The sequence below is a fragment of the Melopsittacus undulatus genome, chromosome 11 (genome assembly GCF_012275295.1).
Source record: "Melopsittacus undulatus isolate bMelUnd1 chromosome 11, bMelUnd1.mat.Z, whole genome shotgun sequence".
NCBI classification, from domain to species: Eukaryota; Metazoa; Chordata; class Aves; order Psittaciformes; family Psittaculidae; genus Melopsittacus; species Melopsittacus undulatus.
In genome coordinates, this window is record NC_047537.1 from 649417 (window position 1) to 669523 (window position 20107).

The window sequence follows — 20107 nt, forward strand, 5'->3', positions numbered from 1 at the left end:
CAGGCTCCAGAGCTGCTCCTGCTGCTGCTTCTCTTCCTCTTGTTGCTGTTTCTCTTCTTGTTTTCTCCATTCCAAGCAAGCTCCCACAGGCTCCTGCAGATGTTCCCCTCAAGATTGTTCTCCCACTTGTCTGCAGCACGTTTGCAATGCTGAGACTCCCCTTGCCCCATCCCAGCCTTCCTTTTCTTGGCTCAGCTTCTGGATTGCAGGGGCCGTGTCTGAGCATGCCAGGTCCCATTCAAAGCATTTTCATACCTTTGATTCCACCTTTCGTGGGGCTGGATCCCAGAGGCTGTGCTGACGTGACTCCTGCCGCGAGATGTGCATGGCTCTGAGGGCTGACGGGTGGTGATGGGGTTGGGAGGGAGCAGGGTCAGCTGGGGGATGCTGGCCTGAGGCTCAGGTTCCCAATGCGGTGCTGGGTGCAGGAGGGCAGGATGCTGTGCCCCAGCTGCTCTGGCAGTGCTGGGTAGATGGTCACAGTGGGCTGGGTGCATTTGTGTCATCAGACAGGGGTCATTAATGCTTCAGACTGTAGGTGTTGTTATGAAAACCCAATCAGCCCTATTGATAGGGTTTGAAAAGTGGGGTCCTGTGGGGTTGGTGAGAGGCTTCTAGCTGCAGCTGGTGTAGAATGAGACCAATACAGAGCATGTTTGGAAATGCCACTCTTGGTGATGGGGAATCGCTTCCTCCTTGGCAGCAGGAAAAGGCCAATAACTGTTTGTCTGGATTAGGGAATGTGGTTTGGCAAAGCCTGGTTTAGCAAGGGCTGGGTGCAGATAGACACATGTTACAGAGCATCTTTGCGTTTGTTTGCTTGCTTTGTTTTAATGTGAAACTCAAGCCTCTTCCCTGTGGTCAGATCCTTCCAGCTAAGCAAGTTTTAGCACAGAGAAGTTGCTTAAGGAAGAGAAAGGATGCTGGACATGGTGTAAAGTGAGAGCGACCGCTGTCACCACAGGCACTTCCCAGCCTCTGACAGGGAAATCGCCGGTGCTGTCTGCACTCCCTCCCTTCAGCCCCCTTTCCAGCACAGTTGTTGTCTAAGCCAACATTCCAGGGTTTATTACTGCTGCTGCCTATTTAAATAGAGCCAGAGGTGTACACAGCACTTCACAAACACGGGGGAAGGAAAGGCCCTTGTGGAGAGGAGTTTTGTTGTAACTGGATGACTGTAGTAGAAGTCATGGCTGGGAGGGGGCAGGAGCTGCAAGGTGAAAGGACCAGTTTGAGCAATGGAGGTCCTTACATGACCTTCCCACTGGGACTGGGGATGCTGAGCTCTAGCACAGGGGTGACAGGGGAAGCACCGGCTCTGCCACACCAGGGGAAGCCATTGCTCCCTTGTGACAACGGGAGGGCTTCAGAAAGGAAAGGCAAAAGCAGTGCAGGACTGGTGCCACCCGGTAATGCACTGACCCAATTGTGCACTGCTGTGTAAGGGGAGAGAAATTCCTTCCTGACCCTCGTACTCGTCAGCCCATGCCCTCAAGCATGAGATTTGATTTTCTTTATCTGGCTTTCCATAATTGCAGATGCTGTTTGGTGCTCCCTGCATCCCACCCTGCGGTAAACAGCATCTGCTGCATGTAACTCAATGGACCTTTTCCTCTGGGAGCTCGATCCTGACTCATTTCTGGGAAGTGCATGGAAGGAGGGAGGGAGATGTGGTCCCACCAACCTCCAGCACTGGGGTGTTCCCCCGGTATGTTGGTGGTTGCTGGTTGCCCCAATGTCCCCCCACACCATGGCACGTTCTCCCCATTGCCATGGACAGGTTTTATCCCAACCTTCCTAAGATACTTGGAGTTTACTTTGTGTGTAGGTGTTGTGAGAGTCAGGAGTTCTTGTGCTGCCTGTGCTGAATGTGAGGAGCTGAGCACACCAAGGCCAGGACTAGGTCCTGCGCTGGTCTTTGCTTTGATGAAGGCACTGGGGCATGCAGCTCTCTCATGTTATCACTTGGCACTGGGTGCTCTGGGGCTTTGCTGCTCCTGGAGAGGGCAGAGTGTGCTGGCACAGGGTCTGCTGGCCAGGAGGGACAGAGCCAGAGAGGTCCCTGTGGCCATGGGCACACAGCTGCCTTGGTTTGCCGACCCCATGGGTGCGTGTCGAGGGCTGGATGCTCACCAGCACGGGCAGATAAACCTGCCCTTAGACCTGCACCCTGAGCAGGCAGCTCCCCCCAAACCAGCAGGAGATGGTTTGTTTTGGCAGAGAGCGATGGGTGCAAAGTCCATTGTTAACAGTGAGTGTCTCTCAGCTCCATCCCACAAGTGGCCCATCTGCCCTCCTGCTCCAGCCACCTTGGGTTGAGAAGGGAACCAGAGGGTGCTGCAAACCCAGTGCAGCCCCCATGGACCTGCACTGAGCTCAGTCCTGTCCCCTGCCCAGCACCAGGGTCCTGCGGGTGCCCTGTGGGATGGAGTCAGCAGAGGCTGAACTGGAAGTGGAATCAGTCCCGGCCTTCAGCACAGTGCTGGCCGGGTTATAGAGATGACAAACGAGCACAGATCAATAATGAAGTCAGTGCTCTCTGGGAATGCCAGGAATGAACAGACATGGGTGGTGGGGCCCGGATGAGCTGTGCCATGGGCACGAGCGGGTGGCACCGTCCCTCTCTCCTGTCCACCGTGGTTGGTCCTTCCCTGGCACTACCAGTGCCGTGGCAGGCTGGGATAGCTCTGCCCATCGGCATTCCCCTGGGATGTGGGTGCCTTCTGGAGCAGAGCGTCTGTGATGCTGCTGGGTGCTGGGTGCTGGCTCAGCACAAGGCACAGGGAGAGCAGAGGCTGGGATTGCAGATGGTGCCCTGGGGACGTTTGGAGTCTGATTGATCCTCAGGAGACTGGGAAGCATTTCCACAGCACTGAGGGGGTGTTGGAGGCCACGTTTCCTTTTCCAAAGGGACTTGGGCATGTCTGGGAAGGAAACAGCTGTCTAATTAGGTGGCTTGAAAATCTTTACTGTCATTCATTACACATCCATTCTTGTGCCCATATTGAGAGTACCGTGATGCAGAAATGACATTATTATTATTATTATTATTATTATTATTATTATTATTATTATTATTATTATTATTATTATTATTATTAACTGTTTAGATCTGATGAGCCCTTCCTGGCCTGGCCATGCTCAGGAGGTGACCCAGCATCCCAGCACTGCCTTTTGGTCCCAGGGTGACCATAAACCTGCTGGGGATGTCTCTGGGGTTTCAGCAGTGCTTCAGAGGGGACAGCTTTAAAATGGATGAGAGAAGAGGGGAAATGGGCCAGGGATGTGACTGGAAGGAGGTGGGAGTGATGGTGCTGGGCCCTTGCTGGGAGCTGGGTGCTGGCAGGAGGGGACAGTGGCTCTGGGAGCGCAGTGCTGTGTTGAGCTGAAATGCATTGGTGGCTTTCCCATGTCTGTCATTAACATAAACTTCCTTAATGAGCTTTCCCAGTGTCCTGGATCCCGGCTGAGCTCCGGGCACCAGGGCTGGGTGTCCCACTTGCTCCTTTGGGATACGGTTTCCCTGAGAGGCAGTGCCTGGAGCTCCTCAGCAGCCTGGCCCTGTCCCCTCCATCCCAGCCATGGATGCTGTGCAGAGCCTCAAGGGTGGGTGTGAAGACACAGATCCTGATCTGTGTTCAGGAGCCTCCTTCATGTATCTGCCACTCTCTGTTGAGGCTGTGTCCTTCCAGAGCCAGAGGAGGGTGAGGTTCTGCAGGGCAAGGGGGCAGGGGAGGCTGAGGGTGATGGAGACCTGGGAAATCCATCATCTGGGATGCTCGTTTCCAAGGGGTTGTCTCCTTCACCACTTCCCAACTGGGAACAGTGGGGTTAGCACAGGCAAGCTCATTCTTCCTCCCCCTCTCACTTGACCTATGGTGCCAGTGAGGTCTTGCCATGCTTCAGGCCAGCCCTTTAGGGTGCTGCAGGATGCTGAGTGCAGAGCAGAAGCTCCAGAAACCCCAGGAACTCATCAAGCTCCAAAACCCCACAGCAAAGCAGCCCCAGCCATCGCAGTGCTTGGAAGGGATGAAGCAAGACTTGGGTGTGAAGGTTTCCCAGCCCCTCTCTGCTGTCCTTCAGCTGGGGTTGCCCTTTGCAATGAAGAGGTGTGAGGTGCCCTGTTTGGGTGAGATGGACCTCAGCTCCCATAGGATGCTGTCAGCACTGTGCCTGCACCACATCTTGGTGTGTTATGGCATATCCATGGGGCTGGTGCCGGCAGAGCTGGGCTCTTGCCATGGCCACGGCTGGCAGAGCTGCTCTGGAGTGATGATGCAAGGTCCTGCCTCGGGTCCCGCTAGGGCCGAGAGCTCTGCCCCATATCCCCAAGCAGGCAGTGGCACAGATCCAGCCCCACACCAATGGCTTCAAGTTAGAGTTAACCAGGCGAGCGCTGCAGGTGCCTTCATCGCTCTATGGACACGGTGCTGTGTACTCAGTTGTTGTGCTCTTGCCCAAAGCTGCTGCACCAAATGTTTTGCAACAAAAACCCAAACCACATGAAAGCCGTCGAGTTTCATGTTTCATTATAGCCCCAAATTCAGGTTTGCCCAGAGTTTCAGCCGTTTCACAACCTGTCCCATGGACGGGCAGCGAGGGCTGGTGTTGAACCTGATTCTGATGGAAACTCAGGTGCGACTCAGTTGCTTTTGAGCAACTTTTGAGGCTTGTGCAAAGGCAACACTGGAAAGCTGTTGAGAGGAAGAAAGGAACTCAAAGCACATCAGACGCAGTGGTCACGTTTGCAGGGAGCCCTGCGCCCATCAGGCTGTAACTCCTTGGGGACCCAGGACTTGGAACCCAGGCATGGTTCGCTCGTGGCACCCAGGGATGCTCTGCTGGATGCTTTGAGCGCACTTGGCACCATCATCATCAGACCGGGTGTTGTGATCCCGTGAGTGCTGCTCACAGATCCCTGTGTCAGCATCTCCTGGTGTTGGCCTGGGGCAGCGGTGAGCCCAGGCTGTGCTCTTGGTATTGCTTTGGGGTAAGTCAGTGGTGGGCAAGGGAGCTCCCAGGTAGGATGCAGATGGGGCTGGGGCTGTCCCGGCTGAGCCGGGCGGTGGTAGCCACACACGGATGCTTTCGGCAGTGCCGGTTTCCCTTTCTCCAGCGATTTCCTGAAGTAAGGTTGGGAAATGGGAAAACGTTGAACTTTTGAACCTCCCGGAGGACATTGGTGTGTGTGTGTGTGTATGTGTGTGTGTGTATGTGTGTGTGTGTGTGTGTGTATGTGTGTGTGTATGTGTGTGTATGTGTGTATGTGTGTGTGGGACAGGGGACAGCCGCTGCTGCCAGCCGGTTACTGTGGCTGCAGGGATGCAGGGGGTGAGAGCCGGCGCTGCCCCATGTTAATGAATGGCTCTCACCGGTGGGTCCTGGAGCCGAGGGAGCCGGAGGAAGTTTGGTTTTGCTCAGGAGAGAAGGGGAGAGCCTGGGCCGGGTGAGGGCAGGGGCTGACACGGTGATGGATGGGGCCGGGCTCGGGGTGCGGAGCAGGGGAAGGGGGATCTGCTGTGCCTGGAAAGGGCTTTTCCCTCTGATGAACTTGGGAGTGAATCAATCAGTGCCAGGCTGCAGCTGCAGAGCTGTGACCCACCCGATCCCTGCTCCTTTGGCCATGGTGCTCCCTCTGCACCCCTTAAAGGAGCAGCCGGGGGCAGGGGTGGGAATGGGGGGTCAGGGCTGGGCTGGGGGAGCTCAGGGATGTGGCTGCTGGGCCCTGGGTGCAGGGAGCTCCTGCAGCGCTCTGTGGTACGGCACAGTCTGTGGTGCCAAGCTCTCTGTGCTGCCAGGCTCTCCGTGGTTCAAAGCTCTCCATGGTGCCATGCTTTTACCTGTTGGAGCTCTACATAGCACATCATGTGGAGCTTTCCATAGCACAAAGGTCTCCCAGCACAAAGCCCTCACTGGTGCGATGCTCCCCATGTGGGCTCCTCTGCTGCCCATGGTCCCTGTACTGACAGGGATGGGATTTCCCCTATGGTGCCTTGGGCGCAGGGTGAGTGCCTGGTGGCAGCTCCTGTTCTCTGTGCAGGGCTACCTGTGCTTTGTCCTGCTGGGCTCACCCAGGGCCACCTCCCCAGCCCCATCCCACTGCTGGCCCATCACAGCACTGAGCTCCTCTTCCTCACTCTTGCTCTTGTGAGCAGGGATGGAACAGGAGGGAATCCAGCGCTGCAGCTTCCACCCATTGCTGCTGGCACCAGGAGAGGAGGGAGCCACGTGGAGCACAACAGTCAGAGATTCCTGAAGCCTTCCCCACTGGATCCAGGGTTCCATGCAGGAATGCCGGAGGACACAGGGCGATGGGGAGGGCGCATTTTGCAACCCAGTGCTGTGATGCTGGGCTCGGGCTGGAGCGGGGCCTTGGGAGGGGATGTCCCAGTGGAGCCCAGTAAGGATCTGGCCCAGGCTGAGCAGGAACAGTTGTGCAACCCCACTGGGGCTGGAGGCAGGCGCTGGTGGGGGCTCAGCAGGACCAGTGTCACCCCCCGGGTGGTTTGTTGGGGGGTGAGCTCGGAGCACATCCTGGCAGTTTAAATTGCTGTTTATCTTCTGAGTGCTGCTGGAGCAGGGAAGTCAGGCATGGAAAACCCCCAGAGCTGCTCTGTGATTTACGTGGTAAAGGAGATAAGTGGGGATTTAAAGAGAAGGGAATATATAATTGAGACGAACGTGTAATATGAGCAGGGATCCAAACAGAGAGATCGTAATCAGAGCATGGGGAGAAGCTGAGGTTTATTAATGAAACCTCTCATCTATTTGTCAGCTGAGCAGGAGCAGCCGTTCCCAGCGGCTGGGGGTGGAGGGGATTGCTCTCGGTGTTCCCTGTTCCCATTGCCACCGCAGGGATCGAGGCTGCCATCTTCCTGCTGAGGTGGATGATGCTGAAGCCAAAGAAGGGGTAAAGGGGAAAGGGAAGGCTTTGGAAGTTGGACATTGCTGTTCTCCTGCTGTAACCTGCTGTAGATGCCTGGGGCTGGCAGAGCCCTGCAGGGATGCTGATAACTGCCTGAGCAAGGGATCAGTGGAGCCTTCTTTAGAGCCCTTCTCCTCCCTGTTCCTCTGCCCAGCTCTTTGCCTTCTGGTGCAGACTTCCTCTGGGAAGGGACAGCGGATGCTGGGTGGATACAGGTGGGAGCAAATGTGTGGCCTTGGGCTCAGCCTCCTCTGCTGGGTTCAACTGGGGCTTCTCCATAGCTCCAACCTGCTTACGGGTGTGAAGAGCTCCTGTCCCCCTCCTTTCTCCCTCTGGCACTTGCTGCTCTCCCTGATGCCAGTGCTTGGCTGCCCTGCGGTTGGTTGGTACCTGTGTGGTTGGGGTTTGCTGTGGTTTGGTGGCTCTGCTCCCCAGGTGATGTATGGCATGTGCCATTACTCACCAGGTGCCTGGTGTGGGGTGGCAATCGCCCTGTGTCCTCCTCCACTCACGCACTTCCAGCCCTGCTCCTGGGGCTCCTCAGCCACCAGGACGATGCTGGTGGTGCCCAAGGGGTTAACCTGGGGCTGCAGCACCAACAGGCTGTGACAGGACATGGAACAAGCATTTTGTAGGGTCCTTCCCAGGCCCTGGCAGTTATCTGCGGGCTGACAGGGTGCCTGCAACAGAGACCCGCTGGACATTGACCCGTTGTGCCGAGCTCAATTAGCCCAGGCTGTATCTGATTGGACTTGGTGCAGCCTCATTAGCTTTGGACTCAAACCAGAAACTTAAACCCAAAGGCAGCGCACAGGCAGACCTGCCTTTGTGCAGCCTGCCCGGGCAGGGGGGAGCCTTTCCCAAGCCTCTTCCCTGCTCCGGGAATGGGGATCACCCCTCATCCCGTCCTGCCCATCCCTTTGGCCACACAATCCTTTAGAACGATGTGTGCCGTGAGTGCAGTGCATCACTGCGGGAACCTCGACCTGAGAGGGAACTTCTCCTTCTGTTAGGGCAAGCCTGATGCTTTGGGTTTCCCTCATGTCTCTCTGGATCCTGCTTGGTTGTTCATAGCTCAGAGCGTAGCACCCCCGCAAGGGCAATCAGATCACTTCCCATTTGCCCACAAGGCCATAAAACTGCAATTGAATGTAATTAAAAGGCCATAATGAGCTTCAGCAGCCTGCGGGACCACTGCACATGGGCTCTCAGAGAGCTCGTTTTGGGCAGCGGAATGGAGTGAGGGAGGTCAGCACTGGCCAGGGGTGAGGAGCTTGGGGCAGAGCTCCTGGGGCAGGATGGACAGGCATGAGGAAGCACCCGGGTACCACCTGCACCATGTGCCCATGTGGGTGATGCCCATTGGGAAAGGCTGGAGGGACCCCAGGGTGCAGCCCTTCACCTGTGCAGAGCAGGGGGAGCATCTTCCCCTCTGTTGGCATCTTTTGTTGCAGTTCTGGCTTCACTGTTGCTGTTGAGCACCAGGAGGTACAAATTCCCTCTGGGCATGGCCTGGTTTGCTCCTGGCTGTGACTGGGGAGGATTTGTGGCAGGGGCCATTGGTAGGGATGAGGGCTCAATCCTTGTGCTGTGGTAGTGAGGTCTGAACCCCCAAACCTTCCTTTTGGGGTGCGTGGGGACAACCCAAAAGGAGTCAGGAGAAGGGGGGAAGGTTTTTAGCTCAAAAAGGGGAGATTGAGATAAAAGGAAGAAATAGTTTATGCTGAGGGTGCTGAGGCCCAGGGTGCCCAGAGCAGCTGTGCCTGCCCCATCCCTGGCAGTGCTCAAGGCCAGGTTGGACACAGGGGCTTGGGAGCAGCTGCTCCAGTGGAAGGGGTCCGTGCCCGTGCAGGGGTTGGAGCTGGAGGAGCTTTAAGGTCCCTTCAACCCAACCCAGGCTGGGATCCCATGATCCCCAGGATCATGTGGGGCTGGGCTGGGGCAGCGGCTGCCGGGGGGGGGCACAGGGGGCTGAGAGGAGCCGCTCGGCGCACACTGCCCCATTATTGCCTGGTCCCACCGCGGTTCCCAGCCAGTAAATTAGGGGCAGTGGCTGCGGCGCTGACAGCAGAACAGAGCACATTGTGAGAGCGGGGACAGCGCCGGCCCTTGAGGGGTGAAATCCGAGCCTGTAATTCCTCAGGACTGTTGTGACATCTTTGCACAACGTGTGATTGAGTCACATTTGCTTTATCAGCAGAACCCTTGTTTGCTGGGTGCGCCCTCCCCCTCGGAGCGCAGCCTTCCCCTGCGCTCCTCACACTTCCCATGTCCTCCTCTTGCTCACGCTTCCTGCTTTTCCCTTCCCTACCACGGCTCCTGGGGCTGCCCCGGCTGCGGGGGAGAGGCAAAGGGAACGGGGTTTGGGTACCCTCATGGGTGGGGAGGGGGTTGGTGATGGGTCCGTGCAGGGATGCAGGAAGAGGCTTTCGGGAGCGTTTCCTCCATTGACATGGCGGCTTCTGGAAAATTCCTCCTCGGAGTCCTTCCCCCTCGGAGATGGGAACAGTCCCCACAGGCTTCCGGCTCTGCCCTGGCTGCAGCAGTGAGCTGTGCTGCACAGGGCTCCTGGCAGCTGCATGGGGGGGAAAGGCAAAAGAGGGCAGAATGAGCCTCTGTGCTGGAGCTGGGCATGCTCCAGAGTGGGGTCTGTGCCCCTCCTGCACCCTCCTGTCCGCAGTGGGGCTGCTCCCCCGTCCATGGGGGTCACCAGACCTCTGGGCACCACTGGGAGGTGTGGGGTGAGGGGCAGCAGCTGTTGATGGGCAGGCGGCAGCACCAGAGGGATGCTGCTGCATCTCCTCCAGCAAGGGAACCCCTGGACCAGGACCCCGGCTGGAGGCCCTGGGATGTGCTGTGCCCCTCGCTGGGTTTGGGGTGGTCATGCCAAGGGTTCCACTGCGGGGGAACTGGGGTGAGGAGCTCAATGGCTTTGAGGTTTTGGCTTGGTCAGAGTGAAACCCGCAGGGAGGAGGAACCCCCAGTGCCGGAGCCACCAAACCCCAGTTCCCACCACTGGTGTGGGGCTGGAGTTCCGCAGTGCCAAGAACGTGCTGAGCACAGTGAGGAACCCCCAGACCTCAGGTTCCTGAAGGGAGGCTGCACATGGTGGGTTCTCAGTGCCTGCAAGAGGCTCAGTGATGGGGGTGTCCCCTGTGCCGACCTCAGGGGTCTTAGAGGGACGTCCTTGGGTTTGTCTCTGTAGTGACTCCAGGGATGTAAAAGGAGATACAAGTCAAGTTACTCTGGGGTGAAATCCTGGTTACTCAGGACCAGACGCTTGGTGGTCCAGTGCTGCTGCACCCTCTTGCCTATAGGTGTGGCAGCGATGCTCAGAGGGATGTATGGATAACAGAGCCACATCTTCTATGGCATCTTGGGGTGCCCATTCCCACTGATGGAGCACCTGGTGGCTTAATGGGCTCGCTTGCCACTCCTTGGTGGGCATAGTGCTGTAAGTGCAGTTTGATGTGCTGGAGGCGCAGGGTGGTGCTGTTTCTTGTCTGGTTTCTGGGGTAACAGCCAGGCTCCCATGTTGGACACTGTCAGGTCCACAGCAGCAGCCAGCATTGGCAGGGGCAGAGTCAGTTCTTGCTCCATCTTTGCTTCAGTTCTCAGCTGTGCTGGTGTAAATAGAGAGCAAACTTACTCAAGATTGTAGGCCAGGGGCTATTTAAATCCATCCGCTGTAAACATACTCTGTGTTCCTTAGGTTTTGATCAGGGACAAAAGTGAGGACCTGACCTCTTGTGGTCACTGTATTACCATGGCTGTTTTCACATGAAACCTATGGGCAAAGCCTCGTGTCCTGCCCCGGTTTGGTGCCTGCCTGTGGCTCTCAGCATCCCACTTTACGTGCAGGCTGTTGACCACTGGTGCCTGGGTTTGCTGTGCTGCCCACACAGGGACAGCAAGGGGAGGGGAGGAATCCTCCATCACGTCAGGGTCCTTGGATGGATGCACAAAGAGGTTTCTGCTCCGCTTTTGAGGAATGGGAGCAAATGGTTTTGAGTGCCACGTTTGTTGAGGGATGCATCACCCGCAGGGGCAGCGATGGAGCAGCTCTCAGGGCTCTCAGTGCTCTCAGTGCTCTCAGTGCTGCAGCTTCCCATGCATTTGGGTGTCAGTTTTGAACATGGTCAGCACTGAAGTGACACTTGGCAGCGCAGCAGGAGGAGAAGGACGTTGCCAAAGCCTGATCTCAGCTGCTGGTGCTGGTTCCAGCCCTGCAGTGCTGCACAGCCTGAGCCTGCCGAAGGAAGGGAGCGGCCACCCAAATTTAGCATTTCCTGCTGTTTAATACTCAGAATTGATCTGCTTTCTGATTAGGGAGGAAGAGGTGCTGGGGGGGAAGCGGAAACAGGGCTGAGAGAGCAGCTTTCCAAAGCCCAGCTGGTGTCGGTCCCTACACCCCTGAGGCCATGGGGTCCCTGCAGCCCCTCTGGTCCCACTCGGATGGGCTGTGGGGTTGTGTCCTCTCCTGCAGTCTGTGTGTGCCCTGAGATGTGTTCTGTTCAAGTTCCCGTCTCCTGGCTGTGTGAGGAAGGGTTTTCCATCAGCGAGGTCACTGGAGCTTTACCGGCAAAGCCTCTTACACGTAAATGAAGATTATGTGGGGAGAGCTTATGCTGGTACAGTTTATTCTGGTACAAATGAGCTATCCTGGGAAGAAAAGCACCTCTGTGCTCTTGTGATTGTTTCTGCCCTGGGACATTCTGTGGTCTAGGAATGTTAAAATCACAGCCCATGATAATGCTGCTGTGTCAGCTTTCAGGTTCCCATCCTGTGGTTCTGTGATCCAGACATGGACGTTTGCTGGTCCATACTGGAGCTTTCAGCCCCGGGAATGCCAAGGGGATGGAAAAGAGCAATGAAGCTGCTCAGGGCCATTTGGTGCTTGTCTGCACTGGCTGAGTGGCAGCCGAATGAGGATGGGGACCAGAGTTTTATGAAGACATTTTCTTCCCTTACTGAGAATTAATAATAGCACAAGAACTCTGTCAGGAGGCAGGAGAGGGGGAAAATCTGAGTAAGGTTGAGCCAGCAGTTGAGATGCTGCCTGGGTCTTGCAATAGCCGGAATCTATTCCCAGCTTTGGCTCCAGTTTCCTGTGTGACCTTGGTGAAGGTCACATAAGCCTGATTCCTGCTTGCTCTGTGTCTGTTGATGGGACTGTTGTGTTGTCAGGGCATTACTGTACCTCAGTTTCCCCACTGGATGATGGATCCAAAGGGGAGCTTGCAGAGACAGGGATCTGCAAGGGGCAGGGCAGCAATGAGCACCGTGCCAGAGAAACAGGACCAGGCTCCTTGTCTTGAGACCAGCTCCAAACGCGGTGGCTCCATCTCTGTGCAGTGTGTTCATCTGAGGCGGGTTCTCTGCTGCGGAACATGCTCCATCGCTGCACATGGATCATGAGGCCCAGGCCAAAATGCCATATTCTGTGGGGAAAATCCTCCCCCCACATTCCGTGGCTCCCGTGTTTGTAGTTTAGAGACAGGGAAAAGAGCTCCACTGAGTTCCTGCGCTGCTGAGGAGCTCTGGTTGCCATCACCCAACTGCCCTGGGGCATCCACAAGATATACAGAGGTCGTTGTGTTTAAACAAAGGACACAGAGAAAATAGCTGCAATTTATGGGTGTGACACAAGGGGAAATGCTTGGAGAAGGGTTTGTTTTTAGAAACAGGCACAGTTTATTTTGGTCAGGAGATAGTCACAACCCCGACAGGACAGTCTCACACTGCTTGAGCTGCAGACGTGCTCGGCAGAATACCTCCCATCTGCAGCAGTATCCATCAGTTTGGGGTTGTTTGTTTCTATGGGGATGTTCCATCAATTGAGGCTTCTTTCCTTTTGTAATCCATTGTTTTCTAGTGCTTCTTAGCATTCAAGGTCCTCAGGGATGCTTGTGATGAGTGAGGAGTGTGGACTTGACTGGCCAGGTTGGACAGGGCTTGGAGCAACCTGCTCTAGTGGAAGGTTTCCCTGCCTGTGGCAGGGACTGGATGAGCTTTAAGGTCCCTTCCAAACTGTTCTATGATTCTGTGATCCTATGACTTACGTCCAGCTCTGATCCCCATCTCTCCATCTTCCCACTGGAGCATCCCATGCTCTGGCAGTATCTGTGCAGTTGCCTCAGGTGGAATCTTGATTTTACCATGGAAAAAAGGACCTGAATCTTTTCCCCTATTTGCAGTTATTTGAAGGTGAACATTTCCCTTTGCTGCTGCTCACACAGCAATGGGAGCTGTGCAGTTTGGGCTGCAGAGGAGGAAGCCTTTGGATGAGCAGTGCAAACATCCCTGTGTCCAAGGGGTTGCTTTGAACTGAGCTTTGCGTCACGGTGCTCTGAAGGAGTTCAGGTCTGGTTCAGGTTTCAGAGCGGTTGGCCAAGGGTTGGGGTGAGAACACACCCAGATGTGTCTGTGCCTGCACATGCTTCTCCCCGACGGGCCTGTGCAATGCAGGGTTAGTGCTTCTCTCGCCTCCTTCCCTGGCTCTTGTTGCTGCCTGAGCTATTTGCTCCAGACCAGCCCTACCTCACACCCAGTTCCTCGCTGGGTGCCGGGACCATGTCTGTGGGAAGTGTAAACAGGATGGGTGAGGGGAGGTGCAGAGTGCCTGGGGCTGGGAGCAACCACGGGCCCAAGGGATGAGTGTTTTGGGACCGAGGAGATGAGCATTTTGGTACCCAGGGATGGGAGTTTTGGTACCCAGGGGATGGGTGTTTTGGTACCCAGGAGATGGGTGTTTTGGTACCCAGGGGATGGGTGTTTTGGTACCCAGGAGATGGGTGTTTTGGTACCCAGGGGATGGGTGTTTTGGTACTCAGGAGATGGGTGTTTTGGTACCCAGGGGATGGGTGTTTTGGTACCCAGGGATGGGTGTTTTGGTACCCAGGGGATGGGTGTTTTGGTACCCAGGAGATGGGTGTTTTGGTACCCAGGGGATGGGTGTTTTGGTACTCAGGAGATGGGTGTTTTGGTACCCAGGGGATGGGTGTTTTGGTACCCAGGAGATGGGTGTTTTGGTACCCAGGGGATGGGTGTTTTGGTACCCAGGAGATGGGTGTTTTGGTACACAGGAGATGGGAGTTTTGGTACCCGGGAGATGGGTGTTTTGGTACCCAGGGGGTGGGTGTTTTGGTACTCAGGAGATGGGAGTTTTGGTACCCAGGAGATGGGAGTTTTGGTACCCATGGGATGGGTGTTTTGGTACCCAGGGGATGGGTGTTTTGGTACCCAGGAGATGGGTGTTTTGGTACCCAGGAGATGGGTGTTTTGGTACCCAGGAGATGGGTGTTTTGGTACCCAGGAGATGGGTGTTTTGGTACCCAGGGATGGGTATTTCAGGAGAGGTACCAGCCCTGCACGTGGCTTTGCTTTCTGATGTGCTTGAGTAGGCATGGGCCGGTAGCCAGTAACCTGCCTGTGACCTCTCCTGCCTTATTCAGGATCTTTTAAAGGAAGGACTGTGCTTTGCTGCCTTCCCTTTCCCGCAGGTCAAGTGCCTGTTTCCCCTGGCCAGGGATCCAGCGCATCCTTGGAAGGTGTCCATCCATCCATCCCCTTGGCTAGTGAGGGTTTCTGGGGGTCCTTCAGAGAAGTGCTGGCAGGGACCCCATTCCCACAGGCCACATCCCAGCTGGCTGGAGCACATTGTGGCACCCATCCCGGCCTTTTAAAGGCACCCAAAGCAGAGAGCCAGGGAACCCGGTCCTGCTGTGTTAAACCCCAGGAGCAAATCCCAAAGCCTCGAGGAATATTCCCAAGGCAATTCCCAAAGCCTTGGGTTGCTGCTGTGCCACTGCACATCACTGAGCTGTGGGTGCCGTGGTGGTGGGAGGTTGTTTTATATCAACATCCTGCGGGAGCCGAGGCCAGGCCAGTCCCCATTGATGGGAATGTTCACCTCTGCCATGGAGACACATGCCAGGGCCACTGGTGCTGGCTCATGGCGATGCTGGGCACAGTGCTGGGATGGCTTTGGAGAAGCTGGCTCCATGGCTTTGGAGAGGAGCATCACTGCTGTGCTGGACCTTTGCTGGGGTTTCCTGCTGGGATCAGTGATCTCTGGGATGATTGCTGGGGCTGGGCTTGCTAATTTGGAACTAATTGCTCCAAAATCCTGGGGATAGAGCTGGTCCGGTGCAGGTGACTGAAGGCACTGGTGCAGGTGACTGAAGGCTCCGGTGCAGGTGACTGAAGGCACTGGTGCAGGTGACTGAAGGCACCGCTTCCCAAGGCTCAGGCCACTTTGGGGCCTGTAGCCAAAAGCAGTGGCTCTGGGACCCCCATGATCGGCCCCATGGCAAGCGGCTGTGCCAGTGCCCCCGGTGTGAGCCGGGGCAGTGCCGGTGGTGTTGGGGTGAGCAGGGCGATGCCGTGGGGCCCCCGGCGCCTTCCGGCAGCTCCATTGCAGCCATCCCCTTCCTCGCTGCGGATTGTTTTGCAGCGTGACAGGATGGGAGGAAATGTGCCAGGAATGGCTCCTGGCTCCTCTCGGCAGAACTGAGGCTATTTTTAACCCCCCTTCCCACCCTCCTCCTCCTGCTCCCCCGGGATGCGGGGCCATAGGGGCTGCTGCACACGCAGGATCCCCTCCGCACGCTCCTGCCCTGGGTGCACAAACAGCAGTGCACAAACACTGTCACTGACAAACCTCCATCCTCACCACTGCAGCCTGCGGGTGCAGCCCCCCCGTGCTGGGGGATAGAGCCGAGTTATCCTGCAGCTTGGAGAGCAGTGGTGGGTTGATCCCAGGCATCAGCCCTCAGGGATGCTGCCTTCGCAGCAGGGTGTAAAGCAGGTGATGAGCAGGATGGAGACAGGCATCCTGATGGGTCTCGGGGTGGAAATGCCCTCAGCACCTGCCCATGTGTCTGTGAGGGTCCTCCAGCAGACGGTGGTTGTGAAAGGTGCATTGGGAATTTGGAGGGCAGGTACAGAGCAGCCCCATGGCAGGGCAGGGAGTGGGGGACTCTGCTCAGGGCTTGTGCAGTGATGCAGTTGGGATGGGGACTGTCCTGTCCTGGATGGGAGACTCAACCCTGCTTCTCTCTTTCCTCTCTTACAGATTTCTCCAACCAAGTCAATTCCACATCCCTGAACTCTCCCACCAGCCGGGGGCCCATGGCCACCCCCTCCCTGCACCCGTCCATCGGGCCAGGCATTGGCTCCTCGCTGGGCTCCCCGAGCCAGCTCCACTCACCCATCAGCACCCTGAGCTCACCCATCAATGGCATGGGACCTCCATTCTCCGTCATCAGCTCCCCCATGGGCCCGCACTCGATGTCCGTCCCCTCCACCCCCAGCCTGGGATTCGGCACCAGCAGCCCACAGGTAAGGGGACAGTGGTGGGGATGTTGCAGCTGCCTCTATAGCCAGGGAGAAGCCACCTCTATGGGGTTCCTGATCCAGAACGGGCTCTGCTCTCCCTGCTGCAAGCCCCGGATAGCAGGATACTGCAGTGGCCTGGGTGGGCTACAAGGGACCAACACAGCCAGTGTATGGCCATACATTACCTCCCATCGCTTGGACCCTCCAGTCCTGCCCTGTTTGTCCCCATGCTGGGGGTGACAGGGGAGCAGTGACTGCCTCTGGGAACCCTGAAGCTCTGGATGGACCTGGAGCCGCCCCAGTGCTTCTCAGTGCCCCGTCCCTCCCTTGGGAAGCCCACAGTCCCCATGGTGCACCCTGAGGGGCTCTCCTCGAGGGCAGGGGATGATGTTCAGTGGCTGGTGATGAGGTAAAACCCCTCCAAGCCTGGAGTGATGAGCTCTGTTTAAAAATAGCAGGACAGGGCTGGCCCCTGCCACCTGCTGCTGGTGGTGTTCAGTGAAAGGGCACAGTAAGGAATTGGCCTCCACCTGCCCCTGGATGCGGGTTCATCATTCCCGGCCCCATCAGGCACCTGCCGGCACCTTTATTTTTAACTGCTGGGTTCGTTCCCAGGGATAACGGGTCTGCTGGTCCCGATCCCAAGGCAGGAGGTGCATGGGGTGGATGTGCTGCCTGTGTCCCTTGGCCAGGGGAAGGGGAACTGAAACAGGGCCTGGGAACAGGGGCAGAGCAACGTTAGCAGTGAGAGCACCAAAACAGTGGGGAAGGAGTGGGAAGGGGGATGTGGAGCAGCACGGGATGAGCCGTAAGCTGAGGTGGAAACAGGGAAGGGGTAATGCACCCCCTGCATCAATTGTAGTGGCTGTAGGGAGCAGTGAGCCGGGGGAACTGAAAAAGGGCAGAAAAGGGGAATTGAGAGCGTGGTGCTGGGGGTGAGCTGGCACCACAGCGGCTCCATTGGCGCCGGGCAGGAGCCTTCATTCAGGGCTTGTCTTAAGTGGCTTTCCTGGAGGTGACAGTGAGGAGGTCTCCAGCCTAATGGTTCCCACCATCTGTTCCCTGTCTGGGCACATTAGGTCCATGTCCCATCTCTGCAGCAGGCAGAGGCACGTACCTGGGAGGATGAGGATGGTGCAGGCAGGCAGTGGGGCTGATGCTCGGGGGGAACACAGCCCCCCCCAGCACTGCAGTGGTGTAATGAGGCGAGAGGCCCCCATGGCCGCACAGGGATGGCACTGATGGAAGGTGCTTTGCATCAGATGGCAGATGCCACTTGCCATCAGGCCATGCCTCATCACCTCTGGAGAGCCAGCGGAGCAGAAGGGCACAGGGCGTGCAAGGGGTGGTGGTCCCCTCACCGCAGCTCCTGCAGCACTGGGGTGGACTGGGGTGTTACTCCTGTCCCGTGTGGTCCAGCAGGGTGAGGAGCCAGCAGCCTGGGTACCAGTGCTCGGAGGATGCTCAAACTGCTCCCAGCGCCCTCCCACTGCACTGTGCAACTTCCCAGGTCTCCAAACGCAGCCCCAGTATCAGGGTGTGAGGTGGGGGTCCTGCCATGGGATCTGGGATGCTGGGATGCAGCTGGGATGAGGTGTCTGGGTCAGTGAAATCGGGGCAGTTTGCAGTGGGGAGCGAGGTCTGAGCCGCGCTCTGAGCCTGGACCCGGCTGCTTCCTGGGATCTAACACATTTATAAACCCTCTTGCCTGAAAATTATGGAAAAACAGGGAAAATCAGGATTCCATCAGGAGCTGGGGAGGGGCCTCCCACGCGCTCCCACCGCCCCAGGCAGCGCTGCAGCAGCTCGGGTGAGCAGGAGGGGATCAGACACAGGATTAGGCTCTTGCAGAGCTGCTGTCTGCCTTTGCTCGGTGCTTTGTGGGGGGGTTTGGGGCAGAGCCGGGGGGGGCAGTGTGGGTCCGGGTGTGGGGTGTGATGGCTCCGCTCCGAGCACTGCGGGCGCCGGGGGAACCCCCAGCACATGGGGCCCATCCGGCGCTGCCAGAGGAACCCGTGATTGCCTCCAGGCTGACTCAGCTCCAGCCCCGTGTCCTGCTGCGTGTGGGGCTGAGGAGGGGGGGTCACCCCCCCCCACAACTCCCCATGGGGTGGTGCTGGGGCAGGCGCAGCCCTTACCCCATTGTGGTTGTGCCCATTTGGCCCCCAGGTGCTCTCGGGGTGCCCTGGTGGGCTCCATGATGAAGGGTTTGTCACCAGCATAGGATCACAGCAGCACAGATGGGTTTGGGTTGCAGGGACCTCAAAGCTCCTCCAGCTCCAACCCCTGCACAGGCAGGGACCCCTTCCACTGGAGCAGCTGCTCCAAGCCCTGTGTCCAACCTGGCCCCAACAGTGCCAGGGATGGGGCAGCCACTGCTGCTCTGTACCAGTGTCCCACCACTCTCATAGTAAAGAAACTCAGGCAGTGAGGAAATGGCTCCAGAAGTGATGTGGGAGGGATTCCTGGAGCTGGAGGGCTGTGGTGCAGCAGAGGCAGCAGCTCACAGGGTAGCACAAAGATGGGGACCCACAGACCCCAACGAGTGCTCCTGCCTGGGGCCCACTCATCCCTCACGTCTTGTCTATCACAGTGTGACCAAGCAGCAGCTGAACCCTAGGAGCATATCCTCGGTGGCACAGGGTCCCACTGCCTTTGGTTCCTCTGCTGGCACAGGCAGGAGGGGGAGGCAGATCCGTCGCATTTCTCCGGGATGGGTTTTCCTTGCTCTGTTCCATGGTTATTAGTCATCCTCCTGCTAAGCCCTCCCCACAGCCTGGAGCCTTCACAGCCAGAGGAGCAGCTCTAATTGTGGGATCATGAGCCCTGGGATTTCCCTGCATTAACGTGTGACAAGTGCGGTTGCTGAGTGTGTCTGTGAGGGTGGAGAAGCACAACAAACCAAGGCACAAATCCTGCGTATCCAACCTGGATTTAGAAGCTGGCAGGGATGGAGGCTGTGAGGGCAGCTGCAGCCTCCTGCCTGTGCTGCATCCAGAGCTGCCTGAGCCCGGCTGCCCCCAGCCCCTGTCCCTGTGTCTGTCCTACATCTCAGTGTCTCTTTCTCCCCCCCTCCATGGGGCAATGTGGGAATCAGCCCAGGTCAGTCCCAGCACCATGAGGCTGCAGCAGCTCTCAGCTTCCAGCCAGTTCTCTGCTTTCTTCACCAGCCACTGGGGACCCATCTCACTGGGAAGGGGATGGGAGGTGTGCGGTGAGGCTGCTGCAAGGCTGGAGGTTGCAGAGGAGCATCCCACCCAACCAGCCCTGGAAGGCCAGGCCCTGGTGCATCTGGGGTCTCTGTACTCACTGTGAAGGTTCCTTTGGAGGGATGATGCTAAAAGGATATCTATAAATCGCAGAGCTAAAGTGTGCATGTCCTGCCCTTCATCATCCATGCAAGTGCTTGCTCCCAGCCAGCTGCTGTCCCACAGACCATCACTGCAAATCATGTTGTCCCCACTGGAAGCTTGTCCCCTGCCCCATGTACAGCCAGCCCAGCTGTGGGGCTGCTCAGCCCCACATCCGTGTCCCCATCTCCCCGCTGAGCGCTGTGGTTCTGCCTTGACAGCTCAACTCGCCCATGAACTCCGTCAGCAGCACAGAAGACATTAAGCCCCCGCTGGGGCTCAACGGGGTCCTCAAAGTGCCAGCACATCCCTCAGGAACCATGGCCTCCTTCACCAAGCACATATGTGCCATCTGCGGGGACAGATCTTCAGGTGAGGCCAGTGCCTGTCCCGGGGGTCACAGTGGGTGCCCTGGGAGCATGGCCAGGGTTGGCACAGCTCCCTGCACACAGCCCATGGGGAGAGGAGCTGCCCATGCCCTGGGGGGGCAGGA

The 20107-nt window shown here is 57.3% G+C and overlaps 1 protein-coding gene across 1 annotated transcript in view; it reads left to right on the forward strand.

The window, feature by feature from the left end:
• RXRA (retinoid X receptor alpha) overlaps window positions 1–20107 on the forward strand; it is an 82948-nt gene that overhangs the window by 38875 nt on the left and 23966 nt on the right. Inside the window, exons 2-3 of the mRNA XM_034067869.1 lie at window positions 16002–16267; window positions 19836–19986. Of these exons, the coding sequence (XP_033923760.1) occupies window positions 16002–16267; window positions 19836–19986 (417 nt within the window). The remainder of the gene's footprint in view (window positions 1–16001; window positions 16268–19835; window positions 19987–20107) is intronic.